The sequence below is a fragment of the Malus domestica genome, chromosome 15 (assembly GCF_042453785.1).
Source record: "Malus domestica chromosome 15, GDT2T_hap1".
NCBI lineage: Eukaryota > Viridiplantae > Streptophyta > Magnoliopsida > Rosales > Rosaceae > Malus > Malus domestica.
Genome location: NC_091675.1, coordinates 18904942 through 18932593, shown reverse-complemented (window position 1 = coordinate 18932593; position 27652 = coordinate 18904942). Strand labels below are relative to the sequence as shown.

General features: G+C 35.7%; 5 protein-coding genes and 1 long non-coding RNA gene across 7 annotated transcripts; 2 read left to right on the top strand and 4 right to left on the bottom strand.

Annotated features, from left to right (window-relative positions):
- The first annotated feature begins 1286 nt into the window (after window positions 1-1286).
- On the top strand, window positions 1287-2344 carry LOC139192109 (uncharacterized). Its single transcript, XR_011575929.1, has 3 exons — window positions 1287-1422; window positions 1753-1854; window positions 2033-2344. It is a non-coding gene; the product is annotated as an uncharacterized lncRNA (long non-coding RNA).
- Window positions 2345-4089: 1745 nt separating this feature from the next.
- LOC103431542 (phosphoinositide phosphatase SAC7-like) lies at window positions 4090-10103 on the top strand. Its single transcript, XM_008369706.4, has 21 exons — window positions 4090-4439; window positions 4638-4810; window positions 4921-5004; window positions 5350-5477; window positions 5620-5711; window positions 5835-5892; window positions 6081-6137; window positions 6239-6272; window positions 6455-6535; window positions 6998-7104; window positions 7229-7315; window positions 7400-7477; window positions 7723-7793; window positions 7886-7984; window positions 8189-8288; window positions 8444-8552; window positions 8674-8746; window positions 8964-9057; window positions 9200-9292; window positions 9396-9462; window positions 9647-10103. Exons 2-21 carry the CDS (start codon window positions 4663-4665, stop codon window positions 9775-9777), a joined length of 1791 nt encoding a protein of 596 aa, XP_008367928.1. The 5' UTR covers window positions 4090-4439; window positions 4638-4662; the 3' UTR covers window positions 9778-10103.
- LOC103431541 (dirigent protein 2-like) lies at window positions 10021-10790 on the bottom strand. Its single transcript, XM_008369705.4, has one exon. It carries the CDS (start codon window positions 10692-10694, stop codon window positions 10140-10142), a length of 555 nt encoding a protein of 184 aa, XP_008367927.1. The 5' UTR covers window positions 10695-10790; the 3' UTR covers window positions 10021-10139.
- Window positions 10791-11119: 329 nt separating this feature from the next.
- On the bottom strand, window positions 11120-12403 carry LOC103431546 (dehydrodolichyl diphosphate synthase CPT3-like). The gene has a single exon (XM_008369710.4). The coding sequence runs from the start codon at window positions 12285-12287 to the stop codon at window positions 11283-11285; it is 1005 nt and encodes a 334-aa protein (XP_008367932.2). The 5' UTR covers window positions 12288-12403; the 3' UTR covers window positions 11120-11282.
- A 1606-nt stretch (window positions 12404-14009) lies between these two features.
- Window positions 14010-17301, bottom strand: LOC103431543 (probable serine/threonine-protein kinase PIX13). Its single transcript, XM_008369707.4, has 6 exons — window positions 17071-17301; window positions 16397-16746; window positions 15421-15556; window positions 15193-15335; window positions 14757-14880; window positions 14010-14637 (listed from the first exon to the last, which is right to left on the bottom strand). The coding sequence occupies exons 1-6, from the start codon at window positions 17132-17134 to the stop codon at window positions 14249-14251; spliced, it is 1206 nt and encodes a 401-aa protein (XP_008367929.1). The 5' UTR covers window positions 17135-17301; the 3' UTR covers window positions 14010-14248.
- Window positions 17302-22842: 5541 nt separating this feature from the next.
- Window positions 22843-26321, bottom strand: LOC108172968 (protein RKD5). 2 transcript variants are annotated; one of them, XM_017331259.3, is made up of 5 exons: window positions 25966-26321; window positions 25568-25817; window positions 24248-24492; window positions 23561-23775; window positions 22843-23276 (listed from the first exon to the last, which is right to left on the bottom strand). In XM_017331259.3, the coding sequence occupies exons 1-5, from the start codon at window positions 26033-26035 to the stop codon at window positions 23064-23066; spliced, it is 993 nt and encodes a 330-aa protein (XP_017186748.3). In that variant the 5' UTR covers window positions 26036-26321; the 3' UTR covers window positions 22843-23063. The 2 variants fall into 2 exon arrangements, with proteins under 2 accessions (XP_017186748.3, XP_070669923.1); XM_070813822.1 differs by having other exon boundaries at window positions 25568-25847; window positions 25966-26204.
- Window positions 26322-27652: the final 1331 nt, after the last annotated feature.

Genomic DNA, 27652 nt, shown 5'->3' with positions numbered 1-27652 from the left:
ATTGAGTATGAAATTGTGATTAACCTTATAATTGAAGTAGTTTTATGTAATTTACTCATTTACTCATTTTATTAAGGAATTGTTATTGGCACTCCAAAGTTATTATTCTACCCCCAAACTTTCTATATTTAGAAGAAAAAAAATACATTTATAAAAAATGTAGAATGAAATTTTTGAAATGCCAATAACACTTCACTTTCATTATCATAAAAATTCGCGATCATTAATGAACTGAAATATAAAGTGAGAGCCCCAGTTTGGTGAAACATTCAAAAATACCAAGAAAGCCCATTTCTTTTCTTCACAATCCAAATCCAGAAAATGAGGACAAATTAGTAAAAAAACCATAACTAAAAAAATCTGTATTAAAAAAATATATCTCTACTTTAGAATTAAAACTAACTATTTAAATTAACAAAAAAAATGATGATAATTATCCACAACAGAGTTTTACGGTTATAGAACTCCCTCATTCGTTTCCTCCCTCCCTCCCCCCCCCCCCCCCAAAAAAAACGTCCTCTAACTTCTCTTCCATTTTTTAAAGCTTTTTCACGCCAAACCTCCTCTTCATATTCCTTAGTTTGTTGCAGGGTCCGGGAGGTCAGATCACTCAGGAGGCAAAATGAATTTAACCCAAAAGAAAAAAAATTAGAAAAAAAAAAGAGATAAAATTCAAAAGAACAAACGTGGAAGACACAAATTCAACCACGTTCGACCCAAATCAGTTTTCAGAGAAAAAAAAAACAAAATAAGATATAATAACCAACTAACACCACTCCTCCTCCATTTTAGGAGAGCGAGAGTGTTTAATATCTCACCAAAAAAAAAATCTATATCTATGTATCTATATATATATATATATATATATTATATATCTTATCTATATATATAAAGGGAGAGCCCAAATCGGTGAAGCTTTTCAAAATGCTAAAAATGCCCTCACTTCATACACTATACCAACGTTAACTATCCAATAAAATTAAGATCAAAATTGTAATATCGTACAATTTAAAAGTTATTATAAAATGTAAAATTATCCGATGCTAATAATATAAACACCCATCTTAACTACAACAATTGACAACCACCGGGATGAAAATACTTGCACTTCAAATTCATTTTGACCCTTGGATTAATCCTCCCACAAATACTGCATTGTGTCCTATCTTTCCGAAGAAAAAAAAAAAAAAAAAAAAAAAAAAAACCCTCCACGAAAGAGTAGAACTCTCGAACACCACATCGAACCGCAACGGTTGTAAACACTAGAGGAGATGGAACCACCATCTGCTACACGTTCTAGAGTGAACAACACGTCATACACCGGAAGAAACGAACCCATTTTTGTCTTCCGCATAGACCCCTCTTCTTTGTGTTTTTTTGAAGTTCCTTCGACATCCACACTCGATTTAGACAAGATTTCAGGTGATTTTTCCTAAATTCCTTCGATTTTTGTCTTTACAATCAATTTCGATTGGATTATTATTGTTGGGTTTTCAATTAGAGAAATTACATTGAAATATGAGATTTCAAATTCTGAGGCTTTTGAGATTCTTCGTCCTAATAAACGACTTGGGTTTTGCATAGTGTGATTCTTCAGTTATTAGAGATTCCAAATTTTTAGAAAACGGGGTATTTTAAATCCTCTCAAAGTAGTAGGATTTGGAAATGAACTATAATGGAGAAGTAATTCATTGTGTTCAAATTTCATTGGGTAAGTTTAGTTTCATATTAATTTTTGTAGTTTATTTGTAGTCATGCAGAAATCAAGAAGAAGAAAACGATGGGAAGGGAGAAACAGACAGGTAGATATATTGACAAAGACTCTTCCTCTACATCAACTGATTCTTATCGTAGGTAACTTTCAATCTCGGATTCTCCATGATCTCTGCATTCTTTCCAGTGGTTGTCCACCATTAACCAAATTCATTTTTCCTTCTATTTTCATGTATGATTGTTGGGAAACTCTTGGCTCCGGGGAGTTTTTGTTTATATTAATCCATTTTCCAATTATTTATCGTGCTTTTGCCATTAGGTTTCAAATCATTTGAATCAGTGCAGGCAGTGGAGATAAATGTGATGTGTGTTGTGTGGGCGAGACAATATTGTAGGGTTAGTAGTTTGAAAATTTTCAAATTTTTTCTTCATTAGTTTATGACTCTTATTGGGTTTATGCTTTATGTTTTCAATTTTGTTCTACCAAGACTTTGTACTACTTCGACTTCTTTAAATTGTGGCGATCATGATGTGAGGAGTGGGCTTTTTGCTGCTTCAGGCAAAAAAAGTGCATAGTGCAAAGCTTCCTGTAAGGCTGTAAGAATCTGACAAATCGTGAGTGTTTTATCAATTAATGGAATTTTCTTCTACATTTGATTTTTCTTTCAATTCTTCTTTTTATTTTTATGAAATTTCTAATCTTCCTTTAATCATGAGTACCTAATCGATCTCCCTTTCTATTTTTTTATCTGCCATTTTCTCTAATTTTGTTGATCAAGATGTGGTCTGCATTTTCTCTTTTCCAGTGTATTTGAGATTCACTAATTCAACCTCAAATGTTTGTCGTATTCATCTCACAGATATAAGCAATGTGTAGTGCTTTGACTAAAGAGTTTGACAACGAATGCTGTATAGGATAAATACGCAGGTCGGTCGTGGAATTTCTTCCACTTTGATTGATTTTGGTTTTTTTTTCTAACCACCTTTCATAAGTGGAATTTCTTCTCTTCATTTTTCCAGTTTTGTTGAATTTATTTTCTGTTCATATCTTTCCTTTCGTTCACAAGTTGATGCACGGAACAATTAATTGGCAGATTGCATCATTTGGTTTATGTTTCTGTTGGGTTCTTAATATGGATGAGTTGGTTGTGCTTATAACATATTAGTCAAAATGTTTAATGTAATATGAAGTTATTGTGGTTTTGGCATTCTTTAATTCCCTCCAAATGGAGTTAATTTCAATTATACTGTACATTTGAGGTTTTTTTCTTATTAGAATAATGTTTGCTTAATTTCAAAATGGTTTCTTAAATTTTTTGGCAATTGGCATTTGTATGTCACCTTAGGGTCGATCAAGTGCACAGTGATTGCTTAATTTCAATTGATTTTTTTTAGTGTGATTTCTTTTAGCTTCTGTTTTCTCTTGGTTGTTTTTACTGCACATTTGGGTTTTTCAATTGCAGGATCAGCCACAAATTTGTACAGGAAACAATTATGGAGAGATGGTTCAAATAAACAATGAGATTGATAGATTTATATTGTAAAATACTACTCCTTATCACATGGATTAAGGTGTAAGTTTATGTTGTACTATGGTCATGGTAAATATATACAATATTGTTTGTTAAATGTTACTAAATGTCACATATCTTCTCATTAGTTGAAACTTCGATGCATTTCAACATCCATAGTCTCGAAGGGTTAGGAACATGCTTGCGAAGGTAATATTAAAGAAAAGAAGTTAATATAACATGCTTGCGAAGGTAATGTTAGATAAGACAGGTAAAGACACTGCTATGTATGAGAGAGTACATATCTTAGGGGGCACTTATCAATAACAGGTAAAAGCCTCTCTCTTACCCAAAGTGAAAACGAAAAACATGACAACTTTTTAGGACTTACATGGTAAAAAATATGAGTGTTAGTATTTCAAAGTTTAAAATTTTGGATGGGCAAATAAGAAAACAACTAAAGCAATACATTCCTAGAGGCATGTAGCTCCTGTGATGAAAAAATGTCTCTCGCATGAGAATGAATAACATTTAAATCATTACTTTACGTAAAGTAAAATGATAACCATTATAACTTTTTAGGACGTGTATGGTAAAAAAAAAAGTTCATATTTGCACAATACATTTAAAGTATATCTTGACAATTACAATGGAAAAAAACTAACACAATACATCTTTAGGGGCGCGTAGCGCCCGTGATGCAAAAATGCATCTCACACGCACGTTAGTGCGTGTGGAGAGGCTAGTGAACTGAAAGGCCGCACACATACAAATAATAGCAAGTGATTTGGTCTCCTGGGCCTCAAAATACTAGAGGACGGCCCAATCACTATCTACCACGTTCGTTTTCGTTTCATGTTTTATTAATATTCTTGTATTCTGATTAATTTCTTGGGCAAAGTTCCTTTCTCCAGCACTGTTTTGGGCAAAAACAGTTGGTAGTTTCCGCCCAAAATTCCGTTAAAGCTTTGGACGAGAGAGTAGAGAGACAGTCCGTTACCGGTCTATGCGTCTTATGAGACACGCAGGCAAACACGGCCTTACCCTCACAAACCCTTCTTTCTTTTACTTTGTCAAAATCTCAGACCAACCCCCAAAAGCTCTAGCTTTGCTCTTTGATCTTCCATTTCTCACAAGAATTTTGAGAGAGATTTGGGTCTCAGTTTTTGCTCTTTCACTTTTACCACGCGCTTTCACTTGGTGATCCTTGAAAAGGTAATTTACCAAATTGCAATGCTGGCCACTGTTCATGTATTCGTTATTCCTTACTTTTTGGAATAAAGATTTGAACTTTAGGAAATTTGAAATACTGGGTTCTCCATGTGTCCAATTTTAATGCTGTTATTGGACAAAAGATTTGAAATAATGGAAATTTAAATGTTGGGTTCTGTTTGTGATCGGTTAATTTTTCAGTGATTTGGATTTTTACCCAAGTAATATGATGGAGAAGGCAGACTCTGGGCAGAAGCTGTACACACGAATGAGGCTGTGGGAGTTTCCGGATCAGTATGTTATCGAGCCCACTGATGGCTCTCAGGGATCCTCTTTGGCAATCAGTAGGGTGGATGGCTCTATGCAGCTCATTGGTAGGTTTTCTGTGTGTAAAAGCAACAATCTTGAATTCAGTTCTGGGTTAAATGCTACAGATTTTACTGACATTTGACTGTTTGTTTATTTGTGGCTTCCGGTTTTGCAGAAAAGCTTCCAGATTCCAGCTCCGTTAGGGTTCCTAAGATTCGAACTATTTTTGGTGTGGTTGGGATGCTGAAACTTTTGGCAGGTAACATTGCCTTATTCAAACCAATAAAATTTTCCCGTTTCATATCTTTGTGATTAGGAATATTGGATTTTGTGATGCTTGATACGCCCCAATCTGAGATCCAGGTCCTGACTCTTATTGCATTTCACAGCATACACAAATTAATGCATTTCATAATGTGAAAGCTGATGCTAGGCCGTAGATTTACGAGTTCTGGTATAATTGCAAAATCTAATATAAAAAGAAGCGTTGTAGGATGATAATACACTCTAATATGGTTTAATTATATGAGAAATTATATAATTCTTTCTGGCACTGGCAGCTTTTCCAATTTGTTGATGTTATTATTAATTCATTATGTTTCAGGGTCATATTTGATGGTTATAACCGACCGTGAACAGGTCGGTTCATACTTGGGTCATTCCATCTTTAAAGTTTCATCCTTGAAGGTTTTTCCCTGTGACCATTCTTTGAAGAATTCCCCTGCAGAACAGGTAAATCCTTTGTTGCCCTACCCTTCACCCCTTCTTTGGTCTCCCTTATATGATTGCTTATTGACTCTTTTTCTTTTCCTCTTTTCCTTAATCGAGGAGTGGCTACTGATGTAAATTCTATATTGTTGTACCTTTTTGGCAGAAAAAGATGGAGACTGAGTTTTCTGGGCTGCTAAATATAGCAGAGAAGACTCCTGGTCTTTATTTCTCATATGAGACCAATTTAACACTGAGGTGAAGTGTTATCCGTATTCATTTGTCCCCCTACCCAAGTAGAAACAAGAAGAAGAAGGTTTCATTTAATATTTGAGGCAAACTTGTGCTATTCATTATTATAAAAAATTTGTCTAATTGCAGCACACAGCGATTGCATGATTTGGGCGATGAATCTAAATTGCTTCCACTTTGGAGACAGGTATTCCCTGACTTTGCAGTAACATACTTTTATTATTGTTTTAATTTGAAGTGGCTTGACAATTTAATTAAGACTGAAATTGTTTACTATATTTGCTTGTTCCCAAAGTTATGATAAATTCAAATATCCATGTTTTATGTTTTTATGTTCGTGGTTTCAATCTCATGTCTTCAAATGCTTTTCCACAGGCAGAGCCTAGATTTCTTTGGAACAATTATATGATGGAAGGGATGATAGATAACAAGGTTGGGTCTTTGCTAACTTTTTAGTTTTATCTTTTCCATTTTCTGATGAACTTAATTCCCATTTACTAACTTCTGAGCATTTATATGGTCTTTGATTGCAGCTTGATCCATACCTACTTCCTATTGTTCAAGGGAATATCCTTAATTCGTTCTTCCTTTCAGTTTATTGCCGTTTCTCATGTGTGCTTGCGTGCCTGCACACATGCATACATTTCGTACTTGTGTATTGTTTAGTTTGTTTAGTTTCATTTGTGTGTGTTGGTGTTGGATTTATAAACTGTTTTGTCATTGAGAGGTTCTCCTTAATTGATCATCACGCTTTCATCACTTTCAAGCAGCCATTGGCAAAGATATTATTGATGTTACTCTGATTGCTAGGAGATGCACTAGGCGAAATGGTATTCAAATCTTTCTGCTTTTTCAGTCGTTTATTTATTGCCATGCTCTGTAATTTACAGTTAGCATACACTTGCAGATATATGAATAATAGATGGTGATGTTAGTACTGTACCACCTATGACGCGAACTAATGATTTAGCTATTTAAAAAAAAATTATGTTTGCTTGATCGTAAAAGTGTTTGAGCTGTGGACCAACTACCGTTCATTTCAATAGGTAACGCTGAAATAGGTAGGTTGAATGGATGTTGCATCTGTTCAGTGCAGTAGGAAGTAAAAGGTCCACTGATTTCTGGTGTGCATCTATGTGAATTTTATATGCATTTCCAGCAGAATTATATTCATGCTAAATTTGGGAATGTAGAGGTTATAATATCTTATGCAGTTAGGGGTGCTATATGCATCGGAAATAGGACTTATGTTTTTGTTACTTTAGCCAATAATAATTTTCTTTTCTTGGAAGGTACGCGGATGTGGAGAAGAGGAGCTGATTCTGATGGGTACGTAGCGAACTTTGTCGAAACTGAGCAGATTATGCACTTGAATGGGTTTACTTCATCATTTGTCCAGGTAAAATTGTATAGCTATGCATATGTAATTAAGATATGGACTTTTTGATCACATGGTTTTATTTCTATTTTCCCTGATTAATTGTCCTAAATGGTTTACAGCACCTTCAATGTTTCTTCTGCAGGTTAGGGGGTCAATTCCTTTGCTTTGGGACCAAATTGTTGACTTAACGTATAAGCCCAAGTTCGAAATTGTGCGACTTGAGGAATCTGTGAGTTGCTGGTTTGTTTTTAAATTCTAAGATTCTTTTGCAATCTATCTCCATCTGACTTCTTCTGTACTACATGTTATGCAGCCTCGAGTGGCAGAGCGGCATTTTCTGGATTTAAGAAAAAAGTATGGGGCTGTATTAGCTGTTGATCTTGTCAACACGGTGCGAACTCTATATCCCAATCTTTTTGGAATAATTTATCTGAAAATACACATCCAATAGGCATGCTTGTGTACTATCCACATGAATGCATATATGTATATGTATACAATTGTGTATTGTGCATGGGTCGGTGTATTTTTAGGTGTGCACACTTTTAAACTTTTCATTCTTTGACATTCGTATATATGGGCGTGCATACAATTTGGGTGTTACGTCTCATGAATCATGATACTTAATCTTGTCAGCATGGAGGTGAAGGACGCTTGAGTGAGAAATTTGCAAATGCAATGCAGCATATTGTTAGTGATGATCTGAGGTAGAATTTCCTTTCTCCTAATTCTTTTTACCCTTCTTTTCTTGTTCCTTGGTATGGATCTATTTTATGTTGAGACCTGCTGAATATTGTAGATATTGGCACTTTGATTTTCACCATATCTGTGGACACGTCCATTTTGAGCGCCTCTCTATCCTTTATGAGCAAATTGTAGATTTCCTCGACAGAAATGGGTATGTTTTCCATCACCCTGTCATAAATATTTAATTCCCTGACATGCACTTGAGTATGTGTTACTTCTTATTCATTTGTTCCTTTCAGACGTCTTTATTTACTTATTGAGTGTAAGTTCTGCAGAAATAGATTAATATAGATACTTGTTTTGCATCCCTACACAGAAATGTAATTTTTGCTTGCTCACCATGATTGAAATATAGGTATCTTCTATTGAATGAAAAGGGCGAGAAAATGAAGGAGCAGCTAGGAGTTGTAAGGACCAATTGCATTGATTGCCTAGATCGTACAAATGTTACCCAGGTACGTTAATAATTTGTATATTGTTTCAACATTTTAAGACAATAATAGTTATGCAGGCAAACCCAGACTAGTACTTTATTATCACTTTTTGGTTCTCGTTATAAACTTCTTTTTTTTCTGTTGTTTGTTCACTAATCGAGTATTATTTGCTGCAGAGCATGATAGCCCGAAATATGTTGGAATGCCAACTTAGAAGGCTTGGAATTTTTGCTGCTGAAGAAACTATTAGCTCACATCACAATTTAGATGAATGCTTTAGAGTCTGTGAGTACATCCTTTTTCTCTTTTCTTGTACCACCTCTCTCTCTAGCATATAGGGCTTACCATATCTGCGGGTGTTTGTTGCTTCTGATATTATTTCTTTCTTTTTTAACTTTTTTCCCAGTGTGGGCTAATCATGGGGATGATGTAAGCATTCAGTATTCTGGAACTCCTGCTTTGAAGGGGGATTTTGTAAGGTACTTATACATAGATCTGCTCATACATCTAATGCATTCTTACCCTAGAAAATGTGATTCTGACTTGGAAAGGCGGGGAAAAAGCTTTGAAGGTTTGGGATGTATATTTTGCATGCTACATCTATGATGGGACAGCAGTATACTACTGACTTAAGAATAAGATACTATGTTTTAGTTTTTAGCTGTGGTAATTTTTGTCTATTTGGCTGGATCTTAGATGTGGACAGCGGACAATGCCAGGGATCGCTAAGGATGGAGTCAGTGCCCTTCTACGATATTATTATAATAACTTTTGCGACGGAACAAAACAGGTTAGTGTGCTTCCTTTTATGTCATCTCTCCTTTTCTCTGTGCTTATGTGTTGGATCTCTTTGTATGAAGTCAATATCATCTCTTCTGCAACTACTTATGTATTGGGTACTTCTTTTTGTATTTTGGTGGAAATGCCTGAAGGATGCAATTGACCTCCTGCAAGGACATTACATTGTCTCGGTCAGCAGAGATATGACACCGTCGTCACAAAAAGGAGGACTTGAGGCTGTTGCCGTAAGTCGAAGCTAGATGTCTATTCAAGTTAGCTTGCTTTGTTTTTTTATTGCCCAACTCTGACCTTTATCAGTGTCTTAACTCACATTATTTTGTTCTGCAGTCATTCCCGCTGGCGTTGTTTTTCGTTTTGACGGGGTTCTTTTTTGCGACATTGTCATTGAGGCAAGGTAAATATAAACACGACATGTTGTGACTAAATAGAATTTGCAGAAATCATGGCTTAGATGGTGAAAGGGTGGGACGGGACTGGGATATTGTTGGTTCATTTTCTAGAGAGAAACAATATCGGATTGTCAACATCTTTGCAAATCTGCAATCAAGTGATGTTTTATTTCTTCAATTCTTTTGCAGTTAGGTACGATCTACGGCACTTGTTCTTCTCAAGTATATGGGCAGGTCTAAGTATTGCTTTAGCTGCATTCGTGAGGGCCAATGGGCGTATTTTCTGCAACAGACCTCGTCTACACAAGCCTCGGTCTTGATTCTGGATTGAGAATGTTGTGGCCGATTCAATTTCCTTTGAAGCTTTTACTGCTTGCTTCATGGTAATTTGATTCTTTGATTAGTAACCCAGTCTTTGAAATCTTGGTCGGTTATACGCAAAAGTTAATACGACATGTAAACACCTGCTTCTTTTGGTAACGACTTATATTCTTATCATCAATCTTTTTTTTATTTTTATTCTGTAAATGCTTGCACCTTGTTCAAGCTTTTCATAGACATGGTTTAAAAGTTGTAACTTGAAATTTTTTGTATCTTCGCTACGACGATTACAGAGGATTGAAATTTTGATTTCTGTTTCGGTAAATCACATTTATTTTCTTACTTATGCAACATGAAATTACTAAGAAGCTTGAGTTGCATATGGAGGCCAGTAAAGGTGAAATGCAATCTTGTAGACAACGGTTAGGCCCTTGAGATCAACGGGGGACGATGTCACGTAGCCTTGAACAAACAGGAAATCGCCCGTGCCCCCCACAACAGGATGATTGGCGGGCTTCACGTTATGCGTGCCTCCGACTATGGAAACTGAACCAGAGTGGTTCTTCAAGCGCAAAGTGATCTTGGCTACTGAAATGCTCTGAAGCCCATCCAAGCTGGATGTGACTGAAGTTCCTTGAGCTATCCCAACTGCTTTTGAAGATCGGTTGGCTGTGAGAGTCATCGGATCCTGGAAAACAAACACGGTGCCAAAAGGCGTAGTGGTTTGACCGATGCCTGCTCCAGCCACACCATTCACTACAATATATCCGGTTCTGTTTATGGTTTCGTGTTGAAAGAGTGAGAAGTGGAGGGACTTAAGATGATGGTGGTGATGAGAGGTAGAGGCGGCTTTGGTTAGGAGGAGGGTGCAAAGTAGAACCGGAAGAACTGTATCGAATCTCAGAGCATGAGCCATGGCAGTTTTAGCATGAAGAACTTGAAGAACACTGAATTTACATGAAAGACTAGTTCTAGTGTGGAGTCTTATACAATGGGAGAGCTTAAAGTCGCATTTGGTTGATACTACAGATATCTGCCGTCTGATCCAGGGTTTTGATCAAGACCATCCAAAGGGGGATTAGGTTGATACCACAGATATGTGGCTTTTATCACTCCTGTGAATTTTCCAAAAGCAACCATGATTAAAAAGTTGATTTGGATGCTGCATCATTTTCAAAAGCTACAGCTGCCTTCAACTCTATATATAGTTGCATTGACTGAAAAAAAAATCACAATAATAAAATCGTCGTGGCCCAATCTCCTACTAAGTCCCGATTCTTCTGAACTGCACAGTAAAAGATTGTTACACACATAACACGAATTGTTTGGGAACAGCACCCACTCGCCAAATATGACTACACTGTTATACATAATACAATTACCATATATAGTAAATAGGTCACAAACATTTCTGCTACCGAATTTCAAGTTAAGAATCCAAGCTTCCAGGGGATTTGTAAGCAATGATCACATGATTTATAAAATCTCTGTGGATTTATAATCGTTACATCTGCTTCCTTTTCTTCTCCAAATAGTAGTGGTTTCTCTGGAAGTTCAAAATTGCCCAAACCAAGTGCCACAAACCCAAATCCGGCCATAGCGCAGCAGGAAAGTACAACAGGCAGTTAGAAGTTTGCCAGAGCAGAAAGTTGCTTAGGCGTGTCTCACCCGAAGTTCGAATCACAATGTTTGGATCAGGTGCCACTGCCATGTACATGTGCCTCTCAACGTCCACTACCTTTACAACAGGAACATTTTGCAACTGCTTCTCACTCTCTTGAACTTCCCCTTCAACATTTTCGACATGATTAACCATTGTATTTTCCTTCTCCCCCTCAACTCTCTCATTGCAAGCCTCACTGGTGTCTAGTCCTGCTTCTCCATCCAAACCGCCATTGCCACCCCTCGTTCTTTTAATCTGTGCTTGAATTTCGTTCCTTTTCTCGTAGCAGGATTCTTGAACAGCATGCACAATCTCATCACGAGAAGAATAAGCCACACAGATTAAAAGCACGGCCTTGGAATTATTGGCAGTGGCCTTCATTGCCCTTTCAGCAGCATCCCTCACAGACTCATTCAAAAGCTTCAAGTTACCGATAAAGCATACTCGAATGCCATACTGGTTTACAATGCTTTCTCTCTCAAGCAACCCCTCAATCTTCTCCTGCAACAAATCCATCAGAATTTGCACCTCGTCGGATGGCCGCTTGAAATTATCAATGCCGAAGGCATAGACCGTCATAAACTTCACTAACAACTCGTAGCAGTACTGGAGAACCGACATGAAAGATAGAAATCCGGCTCTGTGGCCTTCCCCAGCAGGCAGGTTCCTCCTCTTTGCATACCTTCTGTTCCCATCCATGATGAAGGCTATGTGTTCAGGAATGGGGCCCACAGATACCACACTGAACAAGCATTTCCTCAGAAAAGATCCTAAAGCCCCCAACGATTGGCTTGCACCAATAGCACTGCTTTGGCTTGCAACAATGGCACTGTTTTCCTCCATCATATGATCCTGCTGAAGAAAAATGAAACATCAGTGAACATGAAACCTTAAACACTCTCCATATATGGAAATAAAGAAAAGAACCCATCATTTACAAATCACTGTTTGACGTGTACGCTTTTAATAACTTTTTTGTGTGTATAAGCACTGAACTTTAGTTCAGCAGTCAAAAGTAATATTGGGTTCCAAGAATGATCACAAAAAAGCCAAAAAGAAATTCAAAGTTTGGACTTCCTTCTCCTTTGCTCAGTTTTTCTCTGAGCAGCCAAACGCAGAACAAAAAAAAAGGGTGTAATATCCACACACCTCATTTTACTTCTCACACACATTTTTAATTTTCGGCATTCAGATCGGATGAATTGAAGAAGATCAACAAATATAAATTATCAAGGGGTGTGTGGGAAGTAAAATGGGGGGTGTGTGGATAATACATCCTAAAAAAAGTTCATGTAGACAAATCACAATCACACAACACAAGCAAATTGTTGATGAAGACATGTCACAATAAAAAAGAAAAAGTTGTTCTTATGAAAATTATATATATTCACACATATGATATAATTATACACGAAAATTATTTTTACACACCATTTTTTTCCTTCTACAGACCCTCCTTTAAAACCGTGTAACGATTTTCCTTTGCTTATTCAATCCAAAAGCAAAAAGTAAACAGGGTATACACGAGAAGAAAAAATGTGTAGAAATCCCTTTCTGTCGTATAAAGTGCGAAGGACTTGAATATATTGATGAATGTGTCGATCAAAGTTGAAGCATTGGCGACCCAATCAAGTTTGAAGAAGCAAGAGAGTTAATTAAGACCTATATATATAAGAGTGGTTAGTGAGAAATCAAACGAAGGTAGATCAGTGATATAAAAGAACGTTGTGCATCTTCTTTACACATGCGTGAAATCCTCTCATTGTGCATCTGATCAGTTGGTAAGGTTCATCAACTTCGTTCAATAAACACTCCCTTTTCAGTTATCAAAGTCACAATATCTGCAATTAACATGAGCTGCCTCTCCCCCCATTTTTCGGTACCATCTAATCTGGTAGCTGACTGTATAGGACAACAAACAAACCCTTGAACTGAACGTGACTATTTTCACAATCTACTTAATATTTCTTTATATATGTAGCAATGGTCCCTCAATTTTAATCTAATTGGAGCAAGATTCCTCAACGAAAAATCCATTATCATTGTCCTCCCTTAACTCATCAAAATATGTAGCTATGGTCATTTTCGTTAACTCCGTCAAAATGACTCATGTTAGATGAATCATTGCTACAATTTGGTTAAAGTTGAGGGATCATTGCCCCAATTGGGTTAAGTTGAGGGACCATTTCTCCAATTGGATTAAAGTTGAGGGACCATTGCTACAATTTTTTTCATTTGGTTTTTCATATTTGCCCCTTAATTCAGCTTCATGTGCATGACACATGACTTATTTTGATGGAAGTTCTAATGGAGTTTACGAAAAGGACTATAATTGCACGTTTTGGTGAGTTAAGGGACCAATGGCATAGATTTTTAATTGTGAGATCATTGCTACAATTTCCTTTATATTATGCAGTTGTTAATTATGATTAGTGTTATGTGTAACGAGTAATTGATCGACGCATGGAGCTTGGCAGATTACTGATGTGCTTAAGAGTCAAGATCATTGTAATGGAGCTCTGGAAAAAACCATCTAAGCCCACATTATAAATTGCTTTGATGATAGTATGGCTTAACAAGCAATCCTTTAATCCAGCACAAATGGTGATTAATTACAAGAACCAAATTTTTAGGAATTTCAATATATAATTGCTACAATTAAATAAAAATAAATATGAAAATTGACAAAATTAAAGAATGAGATTGTTCAAACATTTTCAATTTGATGTTTGAACATCAACATAAACCTTGTAGTATCGCTATCACATTTTATCTCATTGAGAGCTATGAAACCTAGAGTGATATGATCAATGAGGAAGCGACTGTTTATTGGCTCCAAAATTAAAAGTGGCTTGCACAGATGTAAGTTTGGATTGCTTTGGTTGTTCCTTGATTGCTTGAATCTGTTCCAATTGCTCCACAACTTCTTTCATGGAGGGCCGGCTTTTAGGGTCCGGCTCTAGGCACTTGTGAGCTATAAGTGCTACCTGCATTGCTGCCTTGAAGGCATATTGGCCTTCCATCCGCACATCCAATATGTTTTTAAGCTTTCTTTTGTGTAAGAGAAGTGGTTTAGCCCATTCTGCAAGTTGTTGTTGTTCTCTGGGACGTTGCATATCAAGTGCTCGTAGCCCTGTCAGAATTTCAAGCAACACCACGCCGAATCCATACACATCGCTCTTCACGTACAAATGACCTGTTGGTTTAGGGTATACATATATCAGGAATATGTATCAGCTGATTTGTGAAAATCAACGAAGGGAATTTCATATCTAAACTCCATAAAATCTTCCATTTTTGTTCGAGATTGATTACCTGTTGCAATGTATTCTGGAGCAGCATAACCATATGTTCCCATGATCCTAGTCGTAACATGTGATTCTGCACCTGCTGGCCCCAATTTCGCCAAGCCAAAATCCGAGATTTTTGAATTGAAACTCTGCAGAAATAAAATAGGTGATTAACAAAAAAAAAAGATGGTTTAATTATATCATGTACATGCAGATGCAGCTGTAGCCACATTAACAAGAGTGGATAGTGGATGTGCTCCTCCCTATGCACCCAATTTCGAATTCCTCTCTCGCAGCCATTTGGATTAGTATAGAGTATATATTACATCACGTACAAGCAACAAGGTCCAAATTGGAAGCTAGGTTCCTATATGGTTACAATTGTAGGTTCTTAGAAAGATAATGGAGCATACATAATATAACTAATATGAGAGAGAAAAGGCTAAAAGAGAAGTACAAACCCAATCAAGCAATATATTTGAGGCCTTAAAATCTCTGTAGATGATTTGTTTTTCTGAACTGTGTAAGAAGGCCAGGCCCCGAGCTGCTCCAATAGCTATTTTTAGTCGTGTGTCCCAAGAAAGAAGTTCGCTGCCCGCGCTCCCTACTCGAAGCAAAAGTTGTAGGGTTAACAATTCAAGCAAAAAAATTTAAGTTTTAAGCTCTATGTTTTCACATTGGCTTCTTACTTCTGAAAAGATGATTCTCCAAACTTCCTTTCTTCATAAACTCATAAACAAGGAGTAGTTCTTCGTCTTCCAAACAGTAACCTAATAGCTTCACGAGGTTCGGATGAGAAAGCCGTCCCAAAAAATTCACTTCTGACTGCATTGTCAAATATGATCAAGGAAAAAGAAACATAATTATTTTAAAAAAAGAAGGATTTATGCTGAAAAGTTATGTAAGAAGAAGAAGTAGGGCTGTGAGTTACGTATGGGAGACTATGAATCAAATTAATAATCAGGATAACAATCACAACGTGGCATTAAAACCACACATTATGTAGCGGTGACAAAAGTGGTGCTCCCCAAACTAATGAAGTGTTGAACTAAAACATACAAGTTCGAATTTCTCAACTTTCAATACCTAAATTTGAATATATTTTATCATAGTTTTTAATTAGAATGCCGCTCATCTAAAAAATATATATATAATAATCAATGCATAGTAAGAAAGTTAATATAATAAATGGTTTTATTATTCTTCAATGCATCGAAACATTTTTATGATAAAACTCTAATCCAGTAAACCAGTGCAGATGATGAATGCAACTTAGGGGCATTTTGACAAAGTTTTCAATCAAATTTTGTTAACAAGGGTAGTAAATATCCTTAATTCGGTTCTGATTCAATGCATGACATTATCTTGGCACGATAAAATTATTTATTTCCCTCGTGACTTTCCCACTATATATCTATGCAATTTCTACACAGATATTCTTCTAAAGTGGGACCGCATCTACTCCTACTGAAGTCCAATGGAATTGAAAAATTAATAAAATGTGAGGCAGCAGGTTTGGCAAATCATGACATGTTATGATTAAAATTTAAAAAAGATGCCATCTTTATAAGAAATGGGGGATAAAAAACAAATGGTCCTAATTAATTAAAAATTCCCAATAATGCAATCAAAGTTGAAAAATCTTAATAAAAATAAATAAAATACCTGCCACTCTTGATACCCTTGGACACTTTCTGAGTTCAATTTCTTGATAGCAACCAGCATTCCAGTACCAGATTTTGAAGGCTGAAGGGTTTTCTCATCCACCCAACCTTTGAAAACCCTCCCAAATCCTCCCTCACCAAGCACTTGATCTGACTTGAAATTTCTGGTGGCTGCCTTCAACTCTGTAAAAGTGAAGACTCTCAAGTTTGGTGACTCCAAAATCTGCCCATTGGGTTGTTGTGAATGTAACTCTTTAATTCTGGGGCTCGATGATGCTTCTGAAAATTGACTTCTTCCTCCACTGCTGCTTGTGTTTGAGGATATGTTATTGCTGTGATTTCCAGATGTCCCTAGAAAAACATAACATATGATTAATATGCATGAATCATGTATGAAATTCAATGGCTGTTTTTCCTTTTGACAATACGATATTCTAGATATTCGAGAGGGTGATTTGAACTTGGTGTACCAGGGTGACTGCCTTGACTAACTGACCTAACATGCATCTGAATAAGAACTTCGATGATCGAATTAATGAAAAAGAAGCAACCCATGTAAGAGCATGCTAAAAGATTATGATCCAAGCATTTCTACTTGAAGAATTGAGATAATTTGTGAAATTTTTAATGACCTTTTTTTTGTTATATATGGTCTAATGTTGGAGCAAACTGTACCTGGAGTTGAAGGTATGTATTTGTTGCGATGAGGATCATCAGGAGATGTCCAGCAATTCCCCATAATTCAATTTTGTCAACTAGAAAAAGATTGGTGTAACTCTGCAAAGGTGGAAAGACAAAAGGAGAAAACTTGAAGGAGGAGAATGGAAGTGGATCGAATTTATGTGGTTGGTTGGCATTTTATTTAGTTGGAATGTTGGACTTTCTGCTCAATTGGGGACTTGCCATGAAACCAACTTGGTTGCTTTTTAATTTTCTATACTCAACTTATTTTGGATTATTCTGGCCATAAAAAAAGGATTAAAACCTTAATCTACATATTTAACTCCAAACCATATGGATTAATTCATTTCATTTTATACTGCATGTAAATCCTTAATTCCATTTAGTCAACTGTTTCTTTTATCCAAAGTTTCAAACCTTTTTTCTTTACTTGTTTGGCATCAATTGTAGCAATAAATATTTAACCAATCATAAAGCGCCATGATATTATCGACGTTCTGTGATAGCAAAATTTTATATATGCATGCAACAACATAGGCATTTTGATCATCGGATTTTTATATATTTACATTGTTACATTCGACCAAAAAATAAAATATCTACAACCATGTCCTAAGCCTTTTTTTTTTTAATTTTTTAGAATAAATTAAAAGCTAAGCATTATTAAAACAAGAAATTGGCAACAAGGGTGGTTTTCAAATATATTTTTAATTGATTAATAATTTTTTGTTTTTATGTTTTTTGTTCTAAAGTTATTTATTACAATTATAAAAAAAATAGTTTAATTGTTGTAAAATCGACGGTGTGTGTAGTGGAATAAATGAAACAAGACACAAAATTTACGAGATTCCTCTACAGTCAATGTGACTGAAGTATGTCCTCGGGGTAGCAGTAGTACTTTCATTATAATTTAGAATAATAGAAGTACAAAAATAACTCTCTCTATTATCTCATCTCCTCTTCCTCTCTTTTCTCTTTTCCTCTTCTGTATCTTCTTACTTTCATCCTTAGGTGTGTTGTGTTTCATAAGACTTTCTTTTATTGAAGCAAATCACGAGCAACATAGTGAAAAGCATATTAGTGGAGTCACCTAACATTTCATCCAATAAAGACAGATTGAAGTGGATTAGTGGCCAGCCATCTAGTCACCTTTACAATATTAATGATATATTTAGTGGTGAACAAAACTTAAAAAAAGATCAAAGTAGGACATGAGCTTTCAATTTAAAATTTAAAATTTGTCTTCTTCTTTAAGATGATCTAAGCTTCTACCCTGATACGGCTCGTTTATGCTAAAATTTAGAGAGAACCACTGGATTATTATTCTTGTTGACATCGACTCCACTAAATATTCATGTACCATCCCATGGGACATGGCTGCTCAAAATATTGTTTCATGAATATTTTTTTTTTTTTTTTGTTTATAGAGAAGCTAATTCTGATGCCCATGCGATGTCCTTGCTAATTTAGGCAGTAGGAGAGCGTTGAATTATATTTGGATATATTCATTTTGTTCTCCTTGGCATAAGAAATGGCTTACAATTAGACTCCTTTTCTATTGGTTGATTCAAGTTTTTTTCTCTTCAAAAAAACATAACTTCGAAACTACAAGGGGTTTGTAACTCAAACAATTAAGAACACGTTCATGCATCAATGATTATGTGTGCTTACCATAGACCTATGGTTAAATTAGTGAGAAAAATGCTAAAAAGCAACCTCAGGTCAACAAGACTTCTCACTTTGTAAGAATCAGACTGAGTACATTAAAATCTGAATCTTTGACTGCTAAAATCTACAAATACATCATAAGTCCATAACAACCTATAGTATTTAGTATTATCTCCGTGATTAGAGAAATGTCAATGGCCCCCTACTGCGTAATTGTGCGTCTCTCGTCATGGGAGTCAAAATGAAAATAAGAAATTAAAGAAGAAAAATAAGACTTTGCATTGCGTATTCTACCCAAAAGTGGAAAGTGACTTTGCATACACGGCCACTCGACTTGCAAAAGTGGCTCATGTCACAACACAATAATCTTTAGATCTTACTCCGCGGAGGACACGCGGACCTCACTGTATACAATCTAATCATGGCTTTAGTGCTGATTTGGAACTCGACAGCATTTGTGCTCGTAAGCCTTGTGAATGCAAATTACGTAAAAGCAGTTTATCAGTGTCCTTTCGAGTTTACCGAGTGAGTGAAACCGAGTCACCATTAAAGCCAAAGCAAAGCTAGAATTAACCTAGACAATTGCAATTGTCAAGTTTTACACACCTTAAGGTAACAGGGGCATGACACGTGGAAAAACCACAAGCTAGCACACGAATCCGGATCCTCGCCGTGAGGATTCATGGGATCCGTGAATCATATCCATTTATCGTATATCGTGCAATTAGAAATCATTTTAAATATTTTTATTTAAAATTAAATACAAACAGTATCTAACAAAAACTGACCATAAGATGTACGATGAACAGACGTAATTTATAGATCCCTAAGATCCTCACCAAAATGATCCGGAGAGAATCCTCTTGGCTAGCACACTCCCTGCCATAACCCTATATGCCAAAAGGGTAATGCTAGGTAGATTAAAATTCAAAATCAAATTTGCAAATCAAATTATATGTCACAAATAGAAAATAAGTACGTTAATCAATACAGTAATAATTCAATCATCATCAATCACATCATTTAATTTACAAAATCTGAGTCTTTAAGCAGAAGTTGACCTAGTCATGGCCTGTGACAACAACGTATGGTTTCAGGTATGAATTCGTGTAAGCCGCATTTTCTGTTTTGATATTTTTTTTTGTTTTGACTTTTTCTGTTTTGACATTTAGGGCAAAGCAAGAAAGTGCAGATGAGTTTAAAATCGTCAAGGGGGGATGAAGGAATGTGTTGAACACTGAAAATAGAAAGGAACGAAGTTACCTGAAAAAATGTAAAAGCCTTGAGTGGTGAATGATTCTTGGGATGAGTTGCGGACTAAGTCGCTCTCTTTAAGACGTTTCGCGGCTCTGCCCAAAGTGTGCAAGCAGTTCACAAACACCACGTCGTCCCCAAGATAAAACAGCCCAGAACCTTCTTCTGATAAGATTCTTCCTTGCACATCGGAAGAACCTTCGAACTTACACCTTACCAATATGTTGCTTTTTATAAATCAATATATATAAAACTTTTCTTACTTCATCTTTGTTATGCACGTTTTCTAACCTATATATAATCTATATATATATATAAAGAAATAGACATTGGAGGGTTTGAAACGTAAGAAATCATGGATGTTTATGGGATGCACGTTGGAGGGTGTGAAACCGTACAAAATCAAGGATATTTATGGGGATTTATGGGATGCAAAACTGTCTACAATCAAAGGATGATAACAAATTATGTTTTAAATTTAATGTTTGTAATAAACTAAAATATAAATATTTAAAATATTTAAATAAAAACATAATTGCTCCAACAATCCCCCACTTGTTTTTATTTAAAAAATATATATCAAGCAACATATCATAAAGCTATGCATAAGTAAAGGTGTTTCTCAACTTGAACCTGTACATAGTGTTAGTGATCCAGATTATACTAGAGTAACTTATAGTTTTGAACTCTATCTCTGACAACACCACACACATAACTTTATTAAGGTGAAGTTCAAAAAGCCAGCACATTACGGCCATGTGCTTGTATCCCAGTATAGTAAACGCTCTAGAAACTTGCCCAAGATTTCATAGGAAGCGGCCTCACTTCCACATTCACATAGGTAAGACTATCAAGGATATTCCTGTAGCTCGATATCCCACTCAACATAGAGTATAGACCTTATTAAGAGAAAAAATCTCAACCTAAAAACGCTTCAGGATGTCATGCTTCTTAGGGATGGACATGGAATAATCTTCCAATTAAACTTAGCAAGACTTCACTCATATCACTTGTGACTTGTTATTACCCTTTGAACCTATTTCTTGGGATCTCCAGTCTATAGGTTGGGTTGCTATCACAAATGACTCAATTTTCTATGGGCTTTAGTCCCATCCCTTTTGAGGTTTTTCAAACCTTTTCTCGTGTTAGTCCTTTCGTCAAAGGATCAACCAAATTTTCTTCAGACCGTATAGGACTGGAATCGGTTTCTCCCATAAAGGGGTATCTGACAGTAGGTTTTTCAACCATCTTGCTTCTTCTCCCATAAAGGGGTACGTATCTAACAGTAGGTTTCTCAACCATCCTGCTTCTTCTCCCATAAAGAGGTATCTGACAGTAGGTTCATAATTTTTCGAAGAATTAGAACCCCCACTATTTCGAAGATTAAAAGAATCAACTGATTACAAAAATCACAAAGCACATTTTCATAATTGATATTAAATATAAAACATAAATTGTTATCAAATTAAAGAACATGAAAAATCAGTGATTAAAAATTAAATAAACTCTCTCTTTAAAAACACTAAGCAATAAAACTACTGATTTTTCTGAAATGAAAGTAGCTCTTTGTGCACTTGGAGATGCTAACATACTTTTGAGCTCCAATGATATTTCATGCAGCGATAGAAAGTATAATACAAATATCAATGCATACGGCAGCAAAAACCAAAACCCAAAAGCATGTTAATTCGAATATATGCAGCAGCAGCCAAAACCAAAGCCTATTCTAATGCATGCAGCGCATGAGAGAAACATATGACTTGTAAAAAAAAAAACTAACACATGCAGTACCACTCTTAAACAAACAATGAAGAAAATATGATTTTCTTTTCTTTCTAATGCATGGCAGATTGAATAGACGTCTTAAAATTGTTGAACACTGAAAATAGAAAGGAACGAAGTTACCCGAAAAAATGTAAAAGCCTTGAGTGGTGAATGATTCTTGGGATGAGTCGCGGACTAAGTCGCTCTCTTTAAGACGTTTCGCGGCTCTGCCCAAAATGTGCAAGCAGTTCACAAACACCACGTCGTCCCCAGGATAAAACAGCCCAGAACCTTCTTCTGATAAGATTCTTCCTTGCACATCGGAAGAACCTTCGAACTTACACCTTACCAATATGTTGCTTTTTATAAATCAATATATATAAAACTTTTCTTACTTCATCTTTGTTATACACTTTTTCTAACCTATATATATAATCTATATATATATAAAGAAATAGACATTGGAGGGTTTGAAACGTAAGAAATCATGGATGTTTATGGGATGCACGTTGGAGGGTGTGAAACCGTACAAAATCAAGGATATTTATGGGGATTTATGGGATGCAAAACTGTCTACAATCAAAGGATGATAACAAATTATGTTTTAAATTTAATGTTTGTAATAAACTAAAATATAAATATTTAAAATATTTAAATAAAAACATAATTGCTCCAACAGAATGTTTCATGCTTGGAGGACGGAAAGCTAAGATTTTAGAGAGTTTACATGGAAGCATATATACATGAATCCGTGTCACTGGAAGATGAAAGGAAATTCATAACTAGCATGTTTATTTACTCAAAATGAAAAGTCGTGAATCCGGAAATGAGCTCCAAAACCTGAAATGGAAATCGTGGAAATCGGTTAACTAAAGTGTGTTCGCTCACCTAGAAGAGTGTCATCAATTGAGGAAGCCAAAAGTAGGTGAGAATTAATGAGAATGAAATCAAGTTCAACTACCGCCTCCGAATCAAAATCTAATTCACAATGTTTCAAGTATTGGATTACGGTTTGTAATTTATGAGTCACATAAGAAGTCGTGAATCAGAATAATTCCAATACCCGTGTGCGATGAGAAGTTAAAAATCAGAATAATTCTAATATTCAATCTCATAAACTGTAATCGAACCCAATAGCAATACCGGAAACTACAGATAAAATTCATTGGTCTACCAAAAGTAATATCCCAAACTAAAGGGGAGAACTTTAAGCCTTGAACCCCAATGCAAGAAATTCAGAAGTTGAAAGTTATTATTTTGAAATGAGCTCAAAAGCTCTCCTAATATTTTGTACAGATGCTTTAATTGGCAGAGGTAGACAGGCCCTGGCTTCTAAGAGCTCTAGCTCTGTGCCGTCTCTTGAAAACATCTTGCCGGAATCTTTTGGTCTCGGTCTTCATCTCCAAGAAGGGTCTCCTCTCTATACTTTCTCTTTCCCTCTCCAGCATTCTTTGCCTCTTTAGAACTGCCAAGGCTGCGGCCTTGTTCTCCTTCTGTTGGACCTCCGTCTCTTCCTGCCCAATCACATGTATATATATATTTAAACAACTGCACATAATATAATAGGTGCCAATATATGTGACTGTCTGTGCAAGTACTTCGATACAGCCTACTGCATATTCAGGTCGTCATTCATCTGTTTTACGTGAACTTATTGGCGCTAATTTTCTAGCCATTACAAAGTTATTAAAGTAACAATATCTTTGAGCTTGGGAGATATTCCAATTAGTACAATCATGTCAATGTTCACTAAAATGGAAAGTGAGTGAACATATCAGCAAGGGGAAATAAGACAGACCTGAAGATCACGAATGAGACTGTCAAGCGATTTAATCTTCCTATGTGGCCACCGAGGAATACCAAATTCTCTGCATTTCTTCTTAAGTACTGTGAGTCCAACATTCAGATTTCTCGAAGCTTCCACAATTGGTAGATCAAAATACTTTGCCAGATCTGACAAGGCGATACTTGCTATGCGTCCACTTGGTGCCCTTCTTTTCTTCTCTGTAATACCTGCAGCCTTGCACCTAACCTATGAGATATCAAATTCAAATAATGCAGTGGTATAATACTATAATGGGGAAAACATTGAAGAAAAAAGATTTTTTCAAAAGGAAAGTATTGAATATCGATTTCTATGAAAAGTCCGGTATTTTACTTTCGCATACATTTACAAATGGTAGTCAGAATTACAAGATACACATCACTTGATAGTTGTCTTAGGTTATGGTAATAAATGAAACTTTTACGTAGTAGCATTCTTAAGTAAGCTGCTGTGAAGAGAAACTCTAGCTTCAGTTCCATACACTCCAAAGCCAAAGAAGAAAACACCAAAGGATGCGTACTGCATAGAGAGTTGAATTTTTTTACCCTGGCAACAACTGATTCTAAGACTTGTAACCCCGTCACACTTGATTGTGACAAAAATGAATTGAAGAACAGAAAGCAATGTGTGGCAACAATAATAGAAAGCAATGCATCTAACCTGGTGAACTTCTTCCACTTTCTTGATCCTCAGATGATTCAGACATTGTGACGGGGCTAGGAAGAGAGTTCAGATCCAGATCAAGTATCGGCCACCTCCTTGATTTGTGGTGACTGTGATTACTCCCTTGGCTTGTTTCCTCCCGTGACCTTTGCAATGATTTTTTGTCACCTGTTTTGCAACTCAACTTGAAAATCATCTGAAGATCATTAGACAACCTTGGAATTGTCTTCAACTTTGGATTTCTGAACGATTAGGATAAAATATTGTTAGAGTTATGAATAAGATTGGAGATACCAAGGAGGTTTGAAACGAACAAAACTTTAGAAAAGGTAGGTATCTGGAGCTGAGTTTGGGATTTGGTTCAGAGCAATTCAGGTTATATCTTCAGCAAAGATCAAATGTTCTACAGGGAAACGTAAAAAAATGGAAAACCGAGGTTTTTCCATAAATGTTTTCATATCCTACGATAATGGATAAGTTATTCTGTTAGAATCAGTTTCGTCACACAAAATCACTAGAGAAAAGGAGGATGATCGTCACTTGATGAAATCCAAAACTCTTTTTGGTAAATTTTAAATAGTTGATTCCATATTGAACTGCTAATACTTCAGAGGATGCACATCAAATTCTACAGTAAACCCTCCTGATTAAGTTTGAAAAAGCATAGACGTTACGAGCATATTTCAACAAAAATGAAGTAGCCCACTTAACTATCACTCAGTCTCTTCAAGCCAAGCTGGACAAATTCTAACATAAAGCAGGTAAACATGACAGCGCGTGATGCTACTCATAATAACTGATTAGTGACCGAGACGCGCAATCTGAAAGGGGCGTTCTAAGCACCCCTTGTAAAGCATGAAAGTGGCAAGGGGCAAATGCAACAGGGGCGTTTCACACACCCCCTCCTGTAAGTATTTCTCGGGCACTGAAACCCGATAAACTCGGCATCTTTACTCATTTGTCAGTACCTAGTTAACTAGGATTGGCCATGCCTGAAAACGGAAGATAATGCTGCACAAAACCAAAGAGATTCCACCAAATCACCAACTCTTCCAACGGCAAAATGAGGAGACTAGCACCATGAATTTCTTATCCAACCAATATCCTCTACATTTATAGGCCTAAACATCAAGCTAATCATTCTAACGACATGTTACAAATCCGTAATCGGGTAATACTGCAATTAGTACATCTAAAACACAAACACAAACACAAACAACTCCAACTCCAACCAAAAGAACAATTGAACAACACCATGAAAAACATCAAAAACAGAGAGACAACATAAGACTAAATTCATTAGACTGAAAAGGGTACCTGGAGACTGAAAGAACAGAGGGAATGCATGTAAAATCAGGAGGTGAATTTTCATGAAATGCTAAAATGCAGACCCAGCAGCCATTGACATGCCCTTGGAGCACTTGGGAAGCTGGAAATTTCATCAGTCTCAGAACCGGCTCAGCTGACAGCTCCACATACAACCCATTTTCTCTGAACACAAACTCCCTCTCCACCTCATTTCTCTTCCCCTCATCCAATCCGTACACATGCAAGCTCCTGATCAACTCTGCCAAACACAAAAAAAAACCATTTTGTTCTTCATAAAAATGAAAAACAAACAAAACCCAACAAGCAAAAGAGCAGAAAGATTCAATATCTGGAGAGAAAAGGAAAAAAAATTGGAAAATGGGGATGGTGGGTTTTGATAAAGTCACCCTGGTTGATGGTGTTCTTGAAGACCAGAAGAGATCTCAGCAAATGGGGGTCACAGTCAGAGGAATCCATGAAAAGTGAGAGAAGAAGATCATGGTGTTGTGGGGGTGGAAAATATAGGGGAAGGAGTACTAGTGCATTGCTGCTGGTAGTGACAGCTAAAACCGGTGTGAAGAGAGAGAGGGAATGGAGTGAAATGAATGCAAAAACCCAGGCTCTGAATTTGGAACAAGTTTTTAATTTTTATATTTGTAATTTTTTTCAGAGAGTCCTGCCAAGCCAATGTATTTTTCCTTTTTCTCCTGCTTTCTTTCTTGTTGGCTTTTTTTCTATATCTAGCCACACACACTACATTACCAAAAAAGGTTTTCCTTTTTTCGTTTTAGATATAGATTACCAATTTAATTTTAGGAAAACTAATGAAGAGATTTTGAAAATTTTAAATTTTAATGATAAAGACAAAATAAGGGGTAAACTGAATAGTACCAACATTGATTTTTTAGTATAAAAATATGATTTTTCATTAAAATAAACAATACTGAGAACTTTTCGTTAAAGTTCCCTTTAATTTTTTTCTTTCTATTTCATAATTTCAAGTTTTTTTCCATCTTTCTTTTCCGAGATTTATGTTTATTAATTACATAATTTCGAAATTAAACCTATTTAACGATAATAAATAGCTTGATGAGTATTACCATCATTTCAGATTAGACCTAACATTTGTATCGTGTTTCTATTGTTCGTGTCGTAGCCGATAGCTTAACGAGTCATGTCGTGTAATACCCGTTAAAGTAAATGGGTAATATGACCCGACCCGAAATCAACCTGTTAATATTATCAGGTAATATGACCCTACCCGTTACCCGTTAAGAAAAATATATTTTAAATCAATAAAATGAAAATGAAAAACATAATTTGACCCCAAAAATGTAAAACATAATACTAAATTAGTATATACATACTAAATTTCAGAATTGACCTCTTCATGAAAGCTATAAAGTTTTTCATTACAAGTGATTACATTTTTCACACTTCCATAATAATTATTATTAATTTTGCACTCAAATAAAAAACATTATTCATGAGATTTGGAGGATTTTAAAAATCTAAACAATCATGTAACCATCGTCTAAGCATTGAGAATACAATTATGAACGTTTATTATGCTTTCACATCTTTCAGACTTATACATTAATGATTATGAATTTTGTTTATTTTGAAGTCCCTTAAAAACACTATTCATGAGAGTTTGTATGGTTTTAAAAATTCACACAATCATATACCCATCCTCGAAGCGTAGAGGATGCGACTACGAGCGTTTGCATATTTTTTCATATTTTTCGCACATGTAAATTAATTATTATGATTTTTTTAATATGTTTGGTATTTTTAAATTACTTGATATTTTTTATTTTTAATGTGTTTTATGATTTTTAATCTTAATCTTTGCCTATAATATACTACAAAATAAATAAATAAATAAAATTTCAATTTTAAAATTTATATAGAATAATAATTAATAAACAATATATACATATTTATTATATCTATTGTATTTTATAGTCCTTTTTTTTAGTAGTTTAAACTTGTTAAGGATTTGTTATTAACGGGTTATTATCGTGTAACATGATAATGACCCGATTAGTTATCATTTTGATCCGAAACCTGTTATTTTCGTATCGTGTTAAT

Coding starts and splice junctions, on each gene's coding strand:
- LOC103431543 (XM_008369707.4), bottom strand. CDS start 17,134: ATGGGGAATTGCTGGACATCTCCTGATGATCCTCATCGCAACAAATAC. Junction 16,747..17,070: donor ATACATACCTTCAACTCCAG/GTACAGTTTGCT, acceptor ATGTTTTTCTAG/GGACATCTGGAAATCACAGC. Junction 15,336..15,420: donor GGAGAATCATCTTTTCAGAA/GTAAGAAGCCAA, acceptor TGCTTCGAGTAG/GGAGCGCGGGCAGCGAACTT.
- LOC103431541 (XM_008369705.4), bottom strand. CDS start 10,694: ATGGCTCATGCTCTGAGATTCGATACAGTTCTTCCGGTTCTACTTTGC.
- LOC103431546 (XM_008369710.4), bottom strand. CDS start 12,287: ATGATGGAGGAAAACAGTGCCATTGTTGCAAGCCAAAGCAGTGCTATT.
- LOC108172968 (XM_070813822.1), bottom strand. CDS start 26,035: ATGGATTCCTCTGACTGTGACCCCCATTTGCTGAGATCTCTTCTGGTC. Junction 24,493..25,567: donor TCTGTTCTTTCAGTCTCCAG/GTACCCTTTTCA, acceptor CTAATCGTTCAG/AAATCCAAAGTTGAAGACAA. Junction 23,776..24,247: donor AAGTGGAAGAAGTTCACCAG/GTTAGATGCATT, acceptor GCAAGGCTGCAG/GTATTACAGAGAAGAAAAGA.
- LOC103431542 (XM_008369706.4), top strand. CDS start 4,663: ATGATGGAGAAGGCAGACTCTGGGCAGAAGCTGTACACACGAATGAGG. Junction 8,289..8,443: donor ATCGTACAAATGTTACCCAG/GTACGTTAATAA, acceptor TATTTGCTGCAG/AGCATGATAGCCCGAAATAT. Junction 8,553..8,673: donor AGATGAATGCTTTAGAGTCT/GTGAGTACATCC, acceptor CTTTTTTCCCAG/TGTGGGCTAATCATGGGGAT.